The sequence below is a fragment of the Hyla sarda genome, unplaced genomic scaffold, assembly GCF_029499605.1.
Source record: "Hyla sarda isolate aHylSar1 unplaced genomic scaffold, aHylSar1.hap1 scaffold_1213, whole genome shotgun sequence".
NCBI classification, from domain to species: Eukaryota; Metazoa; Chordata; class Amphibia; order Anura; family Hylidae; genus Hyla; species Hyla sarda.
This window is the reverse complement of record NW_026607835.1, coordinates 87,676-104,246: the sequence shown is the minus strand read 5'-3', so window position 1 is coordinate 104,246 and position 16,571 is coordinate 87,676. Positions and strand designations below refer to the sequence as shown.

Genomic DNA, 16,571 nt, shown 5'->3' with positions numbered 1-16,571 from the left:
TATCTACATATAATCTATCACATATATAACAATATATCTACATATAATCTATCATATATATATAACAATATATCTACATATAATCTATCATATATATATAACAATATATCTACATATAATCTATCACATATATAACAATATATCTACATATAATCTATCACATATATAACAATATATCTACATATAATCTATCACATATATATAACAATATATCTACATATAATCTATCATATATATAACAATATATCTACATATAATCTATCATATATATAACAATATATCTACATATAATCTATCATATATATAACAATATATCTACATATAATCTATCATATATATATAACAATATATCTACATATAATCTATCATATATATAACAATATATCTACATATAATCTATCATACATATAACAATATACCTACATATAATCTATCACATATATAACAATATATCTACATATAATCTATCACATATATAACAATATATCTACATATAATCTATCACATATATAACAATATATCTACATATAATCTATCACATATATAACAATATACCTACATATAATCTATCATATATATAACAATATATCTACATATAATCTATCATATATATAACAATATATCTACATATAATCTATCACATATATAACAATATATCTACATATAATCTATCACATATATATAACAATATATCTACATATAATCACATATATAACAATATATCTACATATAATCTATCATATATATAACAATATATCTACATATAATCTATCACATATATATAACAATATACCTACATATAATCTATCACATATATATAACAATATATCTACATATAATCTATCATATATATAACAATATATCTACATATAATCTATCACATATATAACAATATATCTACATATAATCTATCATATATATATAACAATATATCTACATATAATCTATCACATATATATAACAATATATCTACATATAATCTATCACATATATAACAATATATCTACATATAATCTATCACATATATAACAATATATCTACATATAATCTATCATATATATAACAATATATCTACATATAATCTATCACATATATAACAATATATCTACATATAATCTATCATATATATATAACAATATATCTACATATAATCTATCACATATATATAACAATATACCTACATATAATCTATCACATATATATAACAATATATCTACATATAATCTATCATATATATAACAATATATCTACATATAATCTATCACATATATAACAATATATCTACATATAATCTATCATATATATATAACAATATATCTACATATAATCTATCACATATATATAACAATATATCTACATATAATCTATCACATATATAACAATATATCTACATATAATCTATCACATATATAACAATATATCTACATATAATCTATCATATATATAACAATATATCTACATATAATCTATCACATATATAACAATATACCTACATATAATCTATCACATATATATAACAATATATCTACATATAATCACATATATAACAATATATCTACATATAATCTATCATACATATAACAATATACCTACATATAATCTATCATACATATAACAATATACCTACATATAATCTATCACATATATAACAATATATCTACATATAATCTATCATATATATAACAATATACCTACATATAATCTATCATATATATATATATATAACAATATACCTACATATAATCTATCATATATACAACAATATATCTACATATAATCTATCATATATATAACAATATATCTACATATAATCTATCATATATATAACAATATACCTACATATAATCTATCACATATATAACAATATATCTACATATAATCTATCACATATATAACAATATACCTACATATAATCTATCATATATATAACAATATACCTACATATAATCTATCATATATATAACAATATACCTACATATAATCTATCATATATATAACAATATATCTACATATAATCTATCACATATAACAATATATTTTTTAAATATTTATTTTAATTCCATACACACATATATACATATACACACATAAGTGTATATATATATGTGTGTGTATAATAATACAAAATACAATATTTTGTTTAACAAACATTTTTTATTGGAATGATTATATGACGATGGGTTTTATGAAGGTACAAACCTTTTTATTTTTATTTTAGTAATGATTTGCTTAAACAATGTAAATGTGCGAATCGCCTATTTTTAAAGGTTTTTCTCTGTCCCACTACACACAGATTTTGCCCTCCCCTTCTGCCATATCTTTAGTATTTTGGGGTGCAGTGCGGCTCTGGACTCCGAACACACATGATCTCTCACAGAGATGATCTTCTGACCCTGACAAGACCAATACAGCCCCTCTGCAGCTGTTATACCGTGCTTGCATTAGTATTCACCCCCTTGGAATTTCATACATTTTGTCATGTATAACTGCAGATTAAGGGATTTCATGAAATGGATCAACATAAATAACACTATAATTTAAAAGTGGGGGGGAAATATTACATGTAATTCAAAAATATTTACAAAGATGTGGTAGGAATCTCTATTAGTGGGGTGGGATGTTATATGACTCGCTCCCCCTCTCCAGTAGGAGTTCTCTATTAGTGGGGTGGGATGTTATATGACTCGCTCCCCCTCTCCTGTAGGAGTTCTCTATTAGTGGGGTGGGATGTTATATGACTCGCTCCCCCTCTCCAGTAGGAGTTCTCTATTAGTGGGGTGGGATGTTATATGACTCGCTCCCCCTCTCCTGTAGGAGTTCTCTATCAGTGGGGTGGGATGTTATATGACTCGCTCCCCCTCTCCTGTAGGAGTTCTCTATTAGTGGGGTGGGATGTTATATGATGCGCTCCCCCTCTCCAGTAGGAATTCTCTATTAGTCTGGTGGGATGTTATATGACTCGCTCCCCCTCTCCAGTAGGAGTTCTCTATTAGTGGGGTGAAATGTTAAATGACTCGCTCCCCCTCTCCAGTAGGAGTTCTCTATAAGTGGGGTGGGATGTTATATGACTCGCTCCCCCTCTCCAGTAGGAGTTCTCTATTAGTGGGGTGGGATGTTATATGACTTGCTCCCCCTCTCCAGTAGGAGTTCTCTATTAGTGTGGTGGTATGTTAAATGACTCGCTCCCCCTCTCCAGTAGGAGTTCTCTATTAGTGGGGTGGGATGTTATATGACTCGCTCCCCCTCTCCAGTAGGAGTTCTCTATTAGTGGGGTGGGATGTTATATGACTCGCTCCCCCTCTCCAGTAGGAGTTCTCTATTAGTGAGGTGGGATGTTATATGACTTGCTCCCCCTCTCCAGTAGGAGTTCTCTATTAGTGGGGTGGGATGTTATATGACTCGCTCCCCCTCTCCTGTAATAATTCTCTATTAGTGGGGTGGAATGTTATATGACTCGCTCCCCCTCTCCAGTAGGAGTTCTCTATTAGTGGGGTGGGATGTTATATGACTTGCTCCCCCTCTCCAGTAGGAGTTCTCTATTAGTGTGGTGGTATGTTAAATGACTCGCTCCCCCTCTCCAGTAGGAGTTCTCTATTAGTGGGGTGGGATGTTATATGACTCGCTCCCCCTCTCCAGTAGGAGTTCTCTATTAGTGGGGTGGGATGTTATATGACTCGCTCCCCCTCTCCAGTAGGAGTTCTCTATTAGTGAGGTGGGATGTTATATGACTTGCTCCCCCTCTCCAGTAGGAGTTCTCTATTAGTGGGGTGGGATGTTATATGACTCGCTCCCCCTCTCCTGTAATAGTTCTCTATTAGTGGGGTGGAATGTTATATGACTCGCTCCCCCTCTCCAGTAGGAGTTCTCTATTAGTGGGGTGAGATGTTATATGACTCGCTCCCCCTCTCCAGTAGGAGTTCTCTATTAGTGTGGTGGAATGTTATATGACTCGCTCCCCCTCTCCAGTAGGAGTTCTCTATTAGTGTGGTGGGATGTTAAATGACTCGCTCCCCCTCTCCAGTAGGAGTTCTCTATTAGTGGGGTGGGATGTTATATGACTCGCTCCCCCTCTCCAGTATGAGTTCTCTATTAGTGTGGTGGGATGTTATATGACTCGCTCCCCCTCTCCAGTAGGCGTTCTCTATTAGTGTGGTGGGATGTTATATGACTCGCTCCCCCTCTCCAGTAGGAGTTCTCTATTAGTGAGGTGGCATGTTATATGACTCGCTCCCCCTCTCCAGTAGGAGTACTCTATTAGTGAGGTGGGATGTTATATGACTCGCTCCCCCTCTCCAGTAGGATTTCTCTATTAGTGTGGTGTGATGTTATATGACTCGCTCCCCCTCTCCAGTAGGAGTTCTCTATTAGTGGGGTGGGATGTTACATGACTCGTTCCCCCTCTACAGTAGAAGTTCTCTATAAGGGGGGTGGGATGTTATATAACTCGCTCCCCCTCTCCAGTAGGAGTTCTCTATTAGTGGGGTGAGATGTTATATGACTCGCTCCTCCTCTCCAGTAGGAGTTCTCTATTAGTGGGGTGGGATGTTATATGACTCGCTCCCCCTCTCCAGTAGGAGTTCTCTATTAGTGAGGTGGGATGTTATATGACTCGCTCCCCCTCTCTAGTAGGAGTTCTCTATTAGTGGTTTGGGATGTTATATGACTCGCTTCCCCTCTCCAATAATAGTTCTCTATTAGTGGGGTGGGATGTTATATGACTCGCTCCCCCTCTCCAGTAGGATTTCTCTATTAGTGGGGTGTGATGTTATATGACTCGCTCCCCCTCTCCAGTAGGAGTTCTCTCTTAGTGGGGTGGGATGTTATATGACTCGCTCCCCCTCTCCAGTAGGAGTTCTCTGTTAGTGGGCTGGGATGTTACATGACTCGTTCCCCCTCTCCAGTTGGAGTTCTCTATTAGTGTGGTGGGATGTTATATGACTCGCTCCCCCTCTCCAGTAGGATTTCTCTATTAGTGGGGTGTGATGTTATATGACTCGCTCCCCCTCTCCAGTAGGAGTTCTCTATTAGTGGGGTGGGATGTTATATGACTCGCTCCCCCTCTCCACTAGGAGTTCTCTATTAGTGTGGTGGGATGTTATATGACTCGCTCCCCCTCTCCAATAGGCGTTCTCTATTAGTGTGGTGGGATGTTATATGACTCGCTCCCCCTCTCCAGTAGGAGTTCTCTATTAGTGAGATGGCATGTTATATGACTCGCTCCCCCTCTCCAGTAGGAGTACTCTATCAGTGAGGTGGGATGTTATATGACTCGCTCCCCCTCTCCAGTAGGATTTCTCTATTAGTGGGGTGGGATGTTATATGACTCGCTCCCCCTCTCCAGTAGGAGTTCTCTATTAGTGGGGTGGGATGTTATATGATTTGCTTCCCCTCTCCAGTACGAGTTCTCGATTCGTGTGGTGGGATGTTATATGACTCGCTCCCCCTCTCCTGTAGGAGTTCTCTATTAGTGGGGTGGGAAGTTATATGACTCGTTCACCCTCTACAGTAGAAGTTCTATATTAGTGGGGTGGGATGTTATATAACTCGCTCCCCCTCTCCAGTAGGAGTTCTCTATTAGTGGGGTGAGATGTTATATGACTCGCTCCCCCTCTCCAGTAGGAGTTCTCTATTAGTGGGGTGAGATGTTATATAACTCGCTCCCCCTCTCCAGTAGGAGTTCTCTATTAGTGGGGTGGGATGTTATGACTCGCTCCCCCTCTCCAGTAGGAGTTCTCTATTAGTGAGGTGGGATGTTATATGACTCGCTCCCCCTCTCTAGTAGGAGTTCTCTATTGGTGAGGTGGGATGTTATATGACTCGCTTCCCCTCTCCAGTAATAGTTCTCTATTAGTGGGTTGGGATGTTATATGACTCGCTCCCCCTCTCCAGTAGGAGTTCTCTATTAGTGGGGTGGGATGTTATATGACTCGCTTCCCCTCTCCAGTAATAGTTCTCTATTAGTGGGTTGGGATGTTATATGACTCGCTCCCCCTCTCCAGTAGGATTTCTCTATTAGTGGGGTGTGATGTTATATGACTCGCTCCCCCTCTCCAGTAGGAGTTCTCTATTAGTGGGGTGGGATGTTATATGACTCGCTCCCCCTCTCCAGTAGGAGTTCTCTATTAGTGGGGTGGGATGTTATATGACTCGCTCCCCCTCTCCAGTAGGAGTACTCTATTAGTGGGGTGGGATGTTATATGACTCGCTCCCCCTCTCCAGTAGGATTTCTCTATTAGTGGGGTGTGATGTTATATGACTCGCTCCCCCTCTCCAGTAGGAGTTTTCTATTAGTGGGGTGGGATGTTATATGACTCACTCCCCCTCTCCAGAAGAAGTTCTCTATTAGTGAGGTGGGATGTTATATGACTCACTCCCCCTCTCTAGTAGGAGTTCTCTATTAGTGAGGTGGGATGTTAAATGACTCGCTCCCCCTCTCCAGTAGGAGTTCTCTATTAGTGGGGTGGGATGTTATATGACTCGCTCCCCCTCTCCAGTAGGAGTACTCTATTAGTGGGGTGGGATGTTATATGACTCGCTCCCCCTCTCCAGTAGGATTTCTCTATTAGTGGGTTGTGATGTTATATGACTCGCTCCCCCTCTCCAGTAGGAGTTCTCTATTAGTGGGGTGGGATGTTACATGACTCGTTCCCCCTCTCCAGTTGGAGTTCTCTATTAGTGGGGTGGGATGTTATATGACTCGCTCCCCCTCTCCAGTAGGAGTTCTCTATTAGTGGGGTGGGATGTTATATGACTCGTTCCCCCTCTACAGTAGAAGTTCTCTATTAGTGGGGTGGGATGTTATATAACTCGCTCCCCCTCTCCAGTAGGAGTTCTCTATTAGTGGGGTGAGATGTTATATGACTCGCTCCTCCTCTCCAGTAGGAGTTCTCTATTAGTGGGGTGGGATGTTATATGACTCGCTCCACCTCTCCAGTAGGAGTTCTCTATTAGTGAGGTGGGATGTTATATGACTCGCTTCCCCTCTCTAGTAGGAGTTCTCTATTAGTGAGGTGGGATGTTAAATGACTCGCTCCCCCTCTCCAGTAATAGTTCTCTATTAGTGGGGTGGGATGTTATATGACTCGCTCCCCCTCTCCAGTAGGATTTCGATATTAGTGGGGTGTGATGTTATATGACTCGCTCCCCCTCTCCAGTAGGAGTTCTCTATTAGTGGGGTGGGATGTTATATGACTCGCTCCCCCTCTCCAGTAGGAGTTCTCTGTTAGTTTGCTGGGATGTTACATGACTCGTTCCCCCTCTCCAGTTGGAGTTCTCTATTAGTCGGGTGGGATGTTATATGACTCGCTACCCCTCTCCAGTAGGAGTTCTCTATTAGTGGGGTGGGATGTTTTAAGACTCGCTCCCCCTCTCCAGTAGGAGTTCTCTATTAGTGGGGTGGGATGTTATATGATTCGCTTCCCCTTTCCAGTACGAGTTCTCTATTAGTGTGGTGGGATGTTATATGACTCGCTCCCCCTCTCCAGTAGGAGTTCTCTATTATTGGGGTGGGATGTTATATGACTCGCTCCCCTCTCCAGAAGGAGTTCTCTATTAGTGGGGTGGGATGTTATATGACTCGTTCCCCCTCTACAGTAGGAGTTCTCTATTAGTGGGGTGGGATGTTAAATGACTCGCTCCCCCTCTCCAGTAGGAGTTCTCTATTAGTGAGGTGGGATGTTAAATGACTCGCTCCCCCTCTCCAGTAGGAGTTCTCTATTAGTGGGGTGGGATGTTATATGACTCGCTCCCCCTCTCCAGTAGGAGTTCTCTGTTAGTGGGGCGGAATGTTATATGACTCGTTCCCCCTCTCCTGTAATAGTTCTCTATTAGTGGGTGGGATGTTATATGACTCGCTCCCCCCTCCTGTAATAGTTCTCTATTAGTGGGTGGGATGTTATATGACTCGCTCCCCCTCTCCAGTAGGAGTTGTCTATTAGTGGGTGGGATGTTATATGACTCGCTCCCCCTCTCCAGTAGGAGTTCTCTATTAGTGGGGTGGGATGTTATATGACTCGCTCCCCCTCTCCAGTAGGAGTTCTCTATTAGTGGGGTGGAATGTTATATGACTCGTTCCCCCTCTAAAGTAGGAGTTCTCTATTAGTGGGATGGGATGTTTTATGACTCGCTCCCCCTCTCCAGTAGGAGTACTCTATTAGTGAGGTGGGATGTTATATGACTCGCTCCCCCTCTCCAGTAGACGTTCTCTATTAGTGGGGTGAGATGTTATATGACTCGCTCCTCCTCTCCAGTAGGAGTTCTTTATTGGTGGGGTGGGATGTTATATGACTCGCTCCCCCTCTCCAGTAGGAGTTCTCCATTAGTGAGGTGAGATGTTATATGACTCGCTCCCCCTCTCCAGTAGGAGTTCTCTATTAGTGGGGTGAGATGTTATATCACTCGCTCCCCCTCTCCAGTAGGAGTTCTCTATTAGTGGGGTTTGGATGTTATAGGACTCGCTCCCCCTCTCCAGTAGGAGTTCTCTATTAGTGAGGTGGGATGTTATATGACTCGCTCCCCAGTAGGAGTTCTCTATTAGTGTGGTGGGATGTTATATGATTCACTCCCCCTCTCCTGTAATAGTTCTCTATTAGTGGGTGGGATGTTATATGACTCGCTCCCCCTCTCCAGTAGGAGTTCTCTATTAGTGGAGTGGGATGTTATATGACTCACTCCCCCTCTCCAGTAGGAGTTCTCTATTAGTGGAGTGGGATGTTATATGACTCGCTCCCCCTCTCCAGTAGGAGTTCTCTATTAGTGGAGTGGGATGTTATATGACTCACTCCCCCTCTCCAGTAGGAGTTCTCTATTAGTGGAGTGGGATGTTATATGACTCGCTCCCCCTCTCCAGTAGGAGTTTTCTATTAGTGTGGTGGGATCTTATGACTCGCTCCCCCTCTCCAGAAGGAGTTCTCTATTAGTGGGTGGGATGTTATATGACTCGCTCCCCCTCTCCAGTAGGAGTTCTCTATTAGTGGGGTGGGATGTCATATGACTCGCTCCTCCTCTCCAGTAGGAGTTTTCTATTAGTATGTTGGGATGTTATATGACTCGCTTCACCTCTCCTGTAATAGTTCTCTATTAGTGGGTGGGATGTTATATGACTCGCTCCCCCTCTCCAGTAGGAGTTCTCTATTAGTGGGGTGGGATGTTATATGACTCGCTCCCCCTCTCCTGTAATAGTTCTCTATTAGTGGGGTGTGATGTTATATGACTCGCTCCCCCTCTCCAGCAGGAGTTCTCTATTAGTGGGGTGAGATGTTATATGACTCGCTCCTCCTCTCCAGTAGGAGTTCTCTATTAGTGGGGTGGGATGTTATATGATTCGCTCCCCCTCTCCTGTAATAGTCCTCTCTTAGTGGGGTGGGATTTTATATAACTCGCTCCCCCTCTCCAGTAGGAGTTCTCTGTTAGTGGGGTGGGATGTTATATGACTCGTTCCCCCTCTCCAGTTGGAGTTCTCTATTAGTGTGGTGGGATGTTATATGACTCGCTCCCCCTCTCCAGTAGGAGTTCTCTATTAGTGTGGTGGGATGTTAAATGACTCGCTCCCCCTCTCCAGTAGGAGTTCTCTATTAGTGGGGTGGGATGTTATATGACTCGCTCCCCCTCTCCAGTAGGAGTACTCTATTAGTGGGGTGGGATGTTATATGACTCGCTCCCCCTCTCCAGTAGGATTTCTCTATTAGTGGGGTGTGATGTTATATGACTCGCTCCCCCTCTCCAGTAGGAGTTCTCTATTAGTGGGGTGGGATGTTATATGACTCACTCCCCCTCTCCAGAAGAAGTTCTCTATTAGTGAGGTGGGATGTTATATGACTCACTCCCCCTCTCTAGTAGGAGTTCTCTATTAGTGAGGTGGGATGTTAAATGACTCGCTCCCCCTCTCCAGTAGGAGTTCTCTATTAGTGGGGTGGGATGTTATATGACTCGCTCCCCCTCTCCAGTAGGAGTACTCTATTAGTGGGGTGGGATGTTATATGACTCGCTCCCCCTCTCCAGTAGGATTTCTCTATTAGTGGGTTGTGATGTTATATGACTCGCTCCCCCTCTCCAGTAGGAGTTCTCTATTAGTGGGGTGGGATGTTACATGACTCGTTCCCCCTCTCCAGTTGGAGTTCTCTATTAGTGGGGTGGGATGTTATATGACTCGCTCCCCCTCTCCAGTAGGAGTTCTCTATTAGTGGGGTGGGATGTTATATGACTCGTTCCCCCTCTACAGTAGAAGTTCTCTATTAGTGGGGTGGGATGTTATATAACTCGCTCCCCCTCTCCAGTAGGAGTTCTCTATTAGTGGGGTGAGATGTTATATGACTCGCTCCTCCTCTCCAGTAGGAGTTCTCTATTAGTGGGGTGGGATGTTATATGACTCGCTCCACCTCTCCAGTAGGAGTTCTCTATTAGTGAGGTGGGATGTTATATGACTCGCTTCCCCTCTCTAGTAGGAGTTCTCTATTAGTGAGGTGGGATGTTAAATGACTCGCTCCCCCTCTCCAGTAATAGTTCTCTATTAGTGGGGTGGGATGTTATATGACTCGCTCCCCCTCTCCAGTAGGATTTCGATATTAGTGGGGTGTGATGTTATATGACTCGCTCCCCCTCTCCAGTAGGAGTTCTCTATTAGTGGGGTGGGATGTTATATGACTCGCTCCCCCTCTCCAGTAGGAGTTCTCTGTTAGTTTGCTGGGATGTTACATGACTCGTTCCCCCTCTCCAGTTGGAGTTCTCTATTAGTCGGGTGGGATGTTATATGACTCGCTACCCCTCTCCAGTAGGAGTTCTCTATTAGTGGGGTGGGATGTTACATGACTCGTTCCCCCTCTCCAGTTGGAGTTCTCTATTAGTGGGGTGGGATGTTTTAAGACTCGCTCCCCCTCTCCAGTAGGAGTTCTCTATTAGTGGGGTGGGATGTTATATGATTCGCTTCCCCTTTCCAGTACGAGTTCTCTATTAGTGTGGTGGGATGTTATATGACTCGCTCCCCCTCTCCAGTAGGAGTTCTCTATTATTGGGGTGGGATGTTATATGACTCGCTCCCCTCTCCAGAAGGAGTTCTCTATTAGTGGGGTGGGATGTTATATGACTCGTTCCCCCTCTACAGTAGGAGTTCTCTATTAGTGGGGTGGGATGTTAAATGACTCGCTCCCCCTCTCCAGTAGGAGTTCTCTATTAGTGAGGTGGGATGTTAAATGACTCGCTCCCCCTCTCCAGTAGGAGTTCTCTATTAGTGGGGTGGGATGTTATATGACTCGCTCCCCCTCTCCAGTAGGAGTTCTCTGTTAGTGGGGTGGAATGTTATATGACTCGTTCCCCCTCTCCTGTAATAGTTCTCTATTAGTGGGTGGGATGTTATATGACTCGCTCCCCCCTCCTGTAATAGTTCTCTATTAGTGGGTGGGATGTTATATGACTCGCTCCCCCTCTCCAGTAGGAGTTGTCTATTAGTGGGTGGGATGTTATATGACTCGCTCCCCCTCTCCAGTAGGAGTTCTCTATTAGTGGGGTGGGATGTTATATGACTCGCTCCCCCTCTCCAGTAGGAGTTCTCTATTAGTGGGGTGGAATGTTATATGACTCGTTCCCCCTCTAAAGTAGGAGTTCTCTATTAGTGGGATGGGATGTTTTATGACTCGCTCCCCCTCTCCAGTAGGAGTACTCTATTAGTGAGGTGGGATGTTATATGACTCGCTCCCCCTCTCCAGTAGACGTTCTCTATTAGTGGGGTGAGATGTTATATGACTCGCTCCTCCTCTCCAGTAGGAGTTCTTTATTGGTGGGGTGGGATGTTATATGACTCGCTCCCCCTCTCCAGTAGGAGTTCTCTATTAGTGGGGTGGGATGTTACATGACTCGTTCCCCCTCTCCAGTTGGAGTTCTCTATTAGTGGGGTGGGATGTTATATGATTCGCTCCCCCTCTCCAGTAGGAGTTATCTATTAGTGGGGTGAGATGTTATATGACTCGCTCCCCCTCTCCAGTAGGAGTTCTCTATTAGTGGGGTGGGATGTTATATGACTCGCTCCCCCTCTCCAGTAGGAGTTCTCTTTTAGTGAGGTGGGATGTTATATGACTCGCTCCCCCTCTCCAGCAGGAGTTCTCTATTAGTGGGGTGAGATGTTATATGACTCGCTCCTCCTCTCCAGTAGGAGTTTTCTATTAGTGGGGTGGGATGTTCTATGACTCGCTCCCCCTCTCCTGCAGGAGTTCTCTATTAGTGAGGTGGGATGTTATATGACTCGCTCCCCCTCTCCAGTAGGAGTTCTCTATTAGTGAGGTGAGATGTTATATGACTCGCTCCCCCTCTCCAGTAGGAGTTCTCTATTAGTGGGGTGAGAGGTTATATGACTCGCTCCCCCTCTCCAGTAGGAGTTCTCTATTAGTGAGGTGAGATGTTATATGATTCGCTCCCCCTCTTTAGTAGGAGTTCTCTATTAGTCGAGTGGGATGTTATTTTACTCGCTCCCCCTCTCCAGTAGGAGTTCTCTATTAGTGGGGTGGGATGTTATATGACTCCCTCCCCCTCTCCAGTAGGAGTTCTCTATTAGTGGGGTGGGATGTTATATGACTTGCTCCCCCTCTCCAGTAGGAGTTCTCTATTAGTGGGGTGGGATGTTAAATGACTCGCTCCCCCTCTCCAGTAGGAGTTCTCTATTAGTGAGGTGGGATGTTAAATGACTCGCTCCCCCTCTCCAGTAGGAGTTCTCTATTAGTGGGGTGGGATGTTATATGACTCGCTCCCCCTCTCCAGTAGGAGTTCTCTGTTAGTGGGGTGGAATGTTATATGACTCGTTCCCCCTCTCCTGTAATAGTTCTCTATTAGTGGGTGGGATGTTATATGACTCGCTCCCCCCCTCCTGTAATAGTTCTCTATTAGTGGGTGGGATGTTATATGACTCGCTCCCCCTCTCCAGTAGGAGTTGTCTATTAGTGGGTGGGATGTTATATGACTCGCTCCCCCTCTCCAGTAGGAGTTCTCTATTAGTGGGGTGGGATGTTATATGACTCGCTCCCCCTCTCCAGTAGGAGTTCTCTATTAGTGGGGTGGAATGTTATATGACTCGTTCCCCCTCTAAAGTAGGAGTTCTCTATTAGTGGGATGGGATGTTTTATGACTCGCTCCCCCTCTCCAGTAGGAGTACTCTATTAGTGAGGTGGGATGTTATATGACTCGCTCCCCCTCTCCAGTAGACGTTCTCTATTAGTGGGGTGAGATGTTATATGACTCGCTCCTCCTCTCCAGTAGGAGTTCTTTATTGGTGGGGTGGGATGTTATATGACTCGCTCCCCCTCTCCAGTAGGAGTTCTCTATTAGTGGGGTGGGATGTTACATGACTTGTTCCCCCTCTCCAGTTGGAGTTCTCTATTAGTGGGGTGGGATGTTATATGATTCGCTCCCCCTCTCCAGTAGGAGTTATCTATTAGTGGGGTGAGATGTTATATGACTCGCTCCCCCCTCTCCAGTAGGAGTTCTCTATTAGTGGGGTGGGATGTTATATGACTCGCTCCCCCTCTCCAGTAGGAGTTCTCTTTTAGTGGGGTGAGATGTTATATGACTCGCTCCTCCTCTCCAGTAGGAGTTCTCTATTAGTGGGGTGGGATGTTACATGACTCGTTCCCCCTCTCCAGTTGGAGTTCTCTATTAGTGGGGTGGGATGTTATATGATTCGCTCCCCCTCTCCAGTAGGAGTTATCTATTAGTGGGGTGAGATGTTATATGACTCGCTCCCCCTCTCCAGTAGGAGTTCTCTATTAGTGGGGTGGGATGTTATATGACTCGCTCCCCCTCTCCAGCAGGAGTTCTCTATTAGTGGGGTGAGATGTTATATGACTCGCTCCTCCTCTCCAGTAGGAGTTTTCTATTAGTGGGGTGGGATGTTCTATGACTCGCTCCCCCTCTCCTGCAGGAGTTCTCTATTAGTGAGGTGGGATGTTATATGACTCGCTCCCCCTCTCCAGTAGGAGTTCTCTATTAGTGAGGTGAGATGTTATATGACTCGCTCCCCCTCTCCAGTAGGAGTTCTCTATTAGTGGGGTGAGAGGTTATATGACTCGCTCCCCCTCTCCAGTAGGAGTTCTCTATTAGTGAGGTGAGATGTTATATGATTCGCTCCCCCTCTTTAGTAGGAGTTCTCTATTAGTCGAGTGGGATGTTATTTTACTCGCTCCCCCTCTCCAGTAGGAGTTCTCTATTAGTGGGGTGGGATGTTATATGACTCCCTCCCCCTCTCCAGTAGGAGTTCTCTATTAGTGGGGTGGGATGTTATATGACTTGCTCCCCCTCTCCAGTAGGAGTTCTCTATTAGTGGGGTGGGATGTTATATGACTCGCTCTCCCTCTCCAGTAGGAGTTGTCTATTAGTGGGGTGGGATGTTATATGACTCACTCCCCCTCTCCAGTAGGAGTTCTCTATTAGTGGGGTGGGATGTTATATGACTCGCTCCCCCTCTCCAGTAGGAGTTCTCTATTAGTGGGGTGAGATGTTATATGACTCACTCCCCCTCTCCTGTAATAGTTCTCTATTAGTGAGGTGGGATGTTATATGACTCACTCCCCCTCTCTAGTAGGAGTTCTCTATTAGTGGGGTGAGATGTTATATAACTCGCTCCCCCTCCCCAGTAGGAGTTCTCTATTAGTGAGGTGGGATGTTATATGACTCGCTCCCCCTCTCCAGTAGGAGTTCTCTATTAGTGGGGTGGGATGTTATATGACTCGCTCCCCCTCTCCAGTAGGAGTTCTCTATTAGTGGGGTGAGATGTTATATGACTCGCTCCCCCTCTCCAGTAGGAGTTCTCTATTAGTGGGGTGAGATGTTATATGACTCGCTCCCCCTCTCCAGTAGGAGTTCTCTATTAGTGGTTGGGATGTTATATGACTCACTCCCCCTCTCCAGTAGGAGTTCTCTATTAGTGCGGTGGGATGTTATATGACTCGCTCCCCCTCTCCAGTAGGAGTTCTCTATTAGTAGGTGGGATGTTAAATGACTCGCTCCCCCTCTCCTGTTATAGTTCTCTATTAGTGGGGTGGGATGTTATATGACTCGCTCCCCCTCTCCAGTAGGAGTTCTCTATTAGTGAGGTGGGATGTTATATGACTCGCTCCCCCTCTCCAGTAGGAGTTCTCTATTAGTGGGGTGGGATGTTATATGACTCGCTCCCCCTCTCCAGTAGGAGTTCTCTATTAGTGAGGTGGGATGTTAAATGACTCGCTCCCCCTCTCCTGTAATAGTTCTCTATTAGTGGGGTGGGATGTTATATGACTCGTTCCCCTCTCTAGTAGGAGTTCTCTATTAGTGGGGTGAGATGTTATATGATTCGCTACCCCTCTCCAGTTCTCTATTAGTGGGGTGAGATGTTATATGACTTGCTCTCTCTTTCCTCCCTATGTAGCTATTTTCCTCACTGACCCCCCCCTAAGGATGGAGAAGGACAGAGACCCGATGGCTGAGAGAATCTTACACCTCACCCTAGAGATCATCTACCTGCTGACCGGAGAGGTGAGGGATTCTGGAGATCATGTCCGTCTCATGTCTTCTATCTCTTCATAAAGCTCAGACATGGCTGGAGAGGTGAAGATATAAGTGACCTCAATGTCTATCTCCGTACACAGGATTACACGGTAGTGAAGATGGTGACTGAAGAGGGTGAAGGCCGGAGCAGGGAGAAGGTTCCTATATCAAGGTTTCCAATGCACTCACTAATAAATAAGGGAAACAGTCATCAGGATATCCTGGAGCTCATCAACAAGATGATGGAGCTGCTGACTAGAGAGGTGACACTGCTGGGACATTATACAGTAATGGAGGGGTCTAGTGATGACTGGAGAGGTGACACTGCTGGGACATTATACAGTAATGGAGGGATCTGGTGATGACTGGAGAGGTGACCCTGCTGGGACATAATACAGTAATGGAGGGGTCTGGTGATGACTGGAGAGGTGACACTGCTGGGACATTATACAGTAATGGAGGGATCTGGTGATGACTGGAGAGGTGACCCTGCTGGGACATTATACAGTAATGGAGGGGTCTGGTGATGACTGGAGAGGTGACACTGCTGGAACATTATACAGTAATGGAGGGGTCTGGTGATGAGAGGTGACACTGCTGGGACATTATACAGTAATGGAGGGGTCTGGTGATGACTGGAAAGGTGACACTGCTGGGACATTATACAGTAATGGAAGGGTCTGATGACTGGAGAGGTGACACTGCTGGGACATTATACAGTAATGGAGGGGTCTGGTGATGACTGGAGAGGTGACACTGCTGGGACATTATATAGTAATGGAGGGGTCTGGTGATGACTGGAGAGGTGACACTGCTGGGACATTATACAGTAATGGAGGGGTCTGGTGATGATTAGAGAGGTGACACTGCTGGGACAATATACTGTAATGGAGGGGTCTGGTGATGACTGGAGAGGTGACCCTGCTGGGACATTATACAGTAATGGAGGGGTCTGGTGGTGACTGGAGAGGTGACACTGCTGGGTCATTATACAGTAATGGAGGGGTCTGGTGATGACTGGAGAGGTGACACTGCTGGAACATTATACAGTAATGGAGGGGTCTGGTGAT

At 44.2% G+C, this 16,571-nt stretch overlaps 1 protein-coding gene across 1 annotated transcript in view; it reads left to right on the top strand.

Moving 5' to 3' along the window:
* The first annotated feature begins 15,386 nt into the window (after positions 1-15,386).
* Positions 15,387-16,571, top strand: part of LOC130303319 (zinc finger protein OZF-like) — a 56,120-nt gene continuing 54,935 nt past the window's right edge. Inside the window, exons 1-2 of the mRNA XM_056551775.1 lie at positions 15,387-15,489; positions 15,603-15,764. Coding sequence (XP_056407750.1) covers positions 15,412-15,489; positions 15,603-15,764 — 240 coding nt within the window. The 5' untranslated portion in view covers positions 15,387-15,411. The remainder of the gene's footprint in view (positions 15,490-15,602; positions 15,765-16,571) is intronic.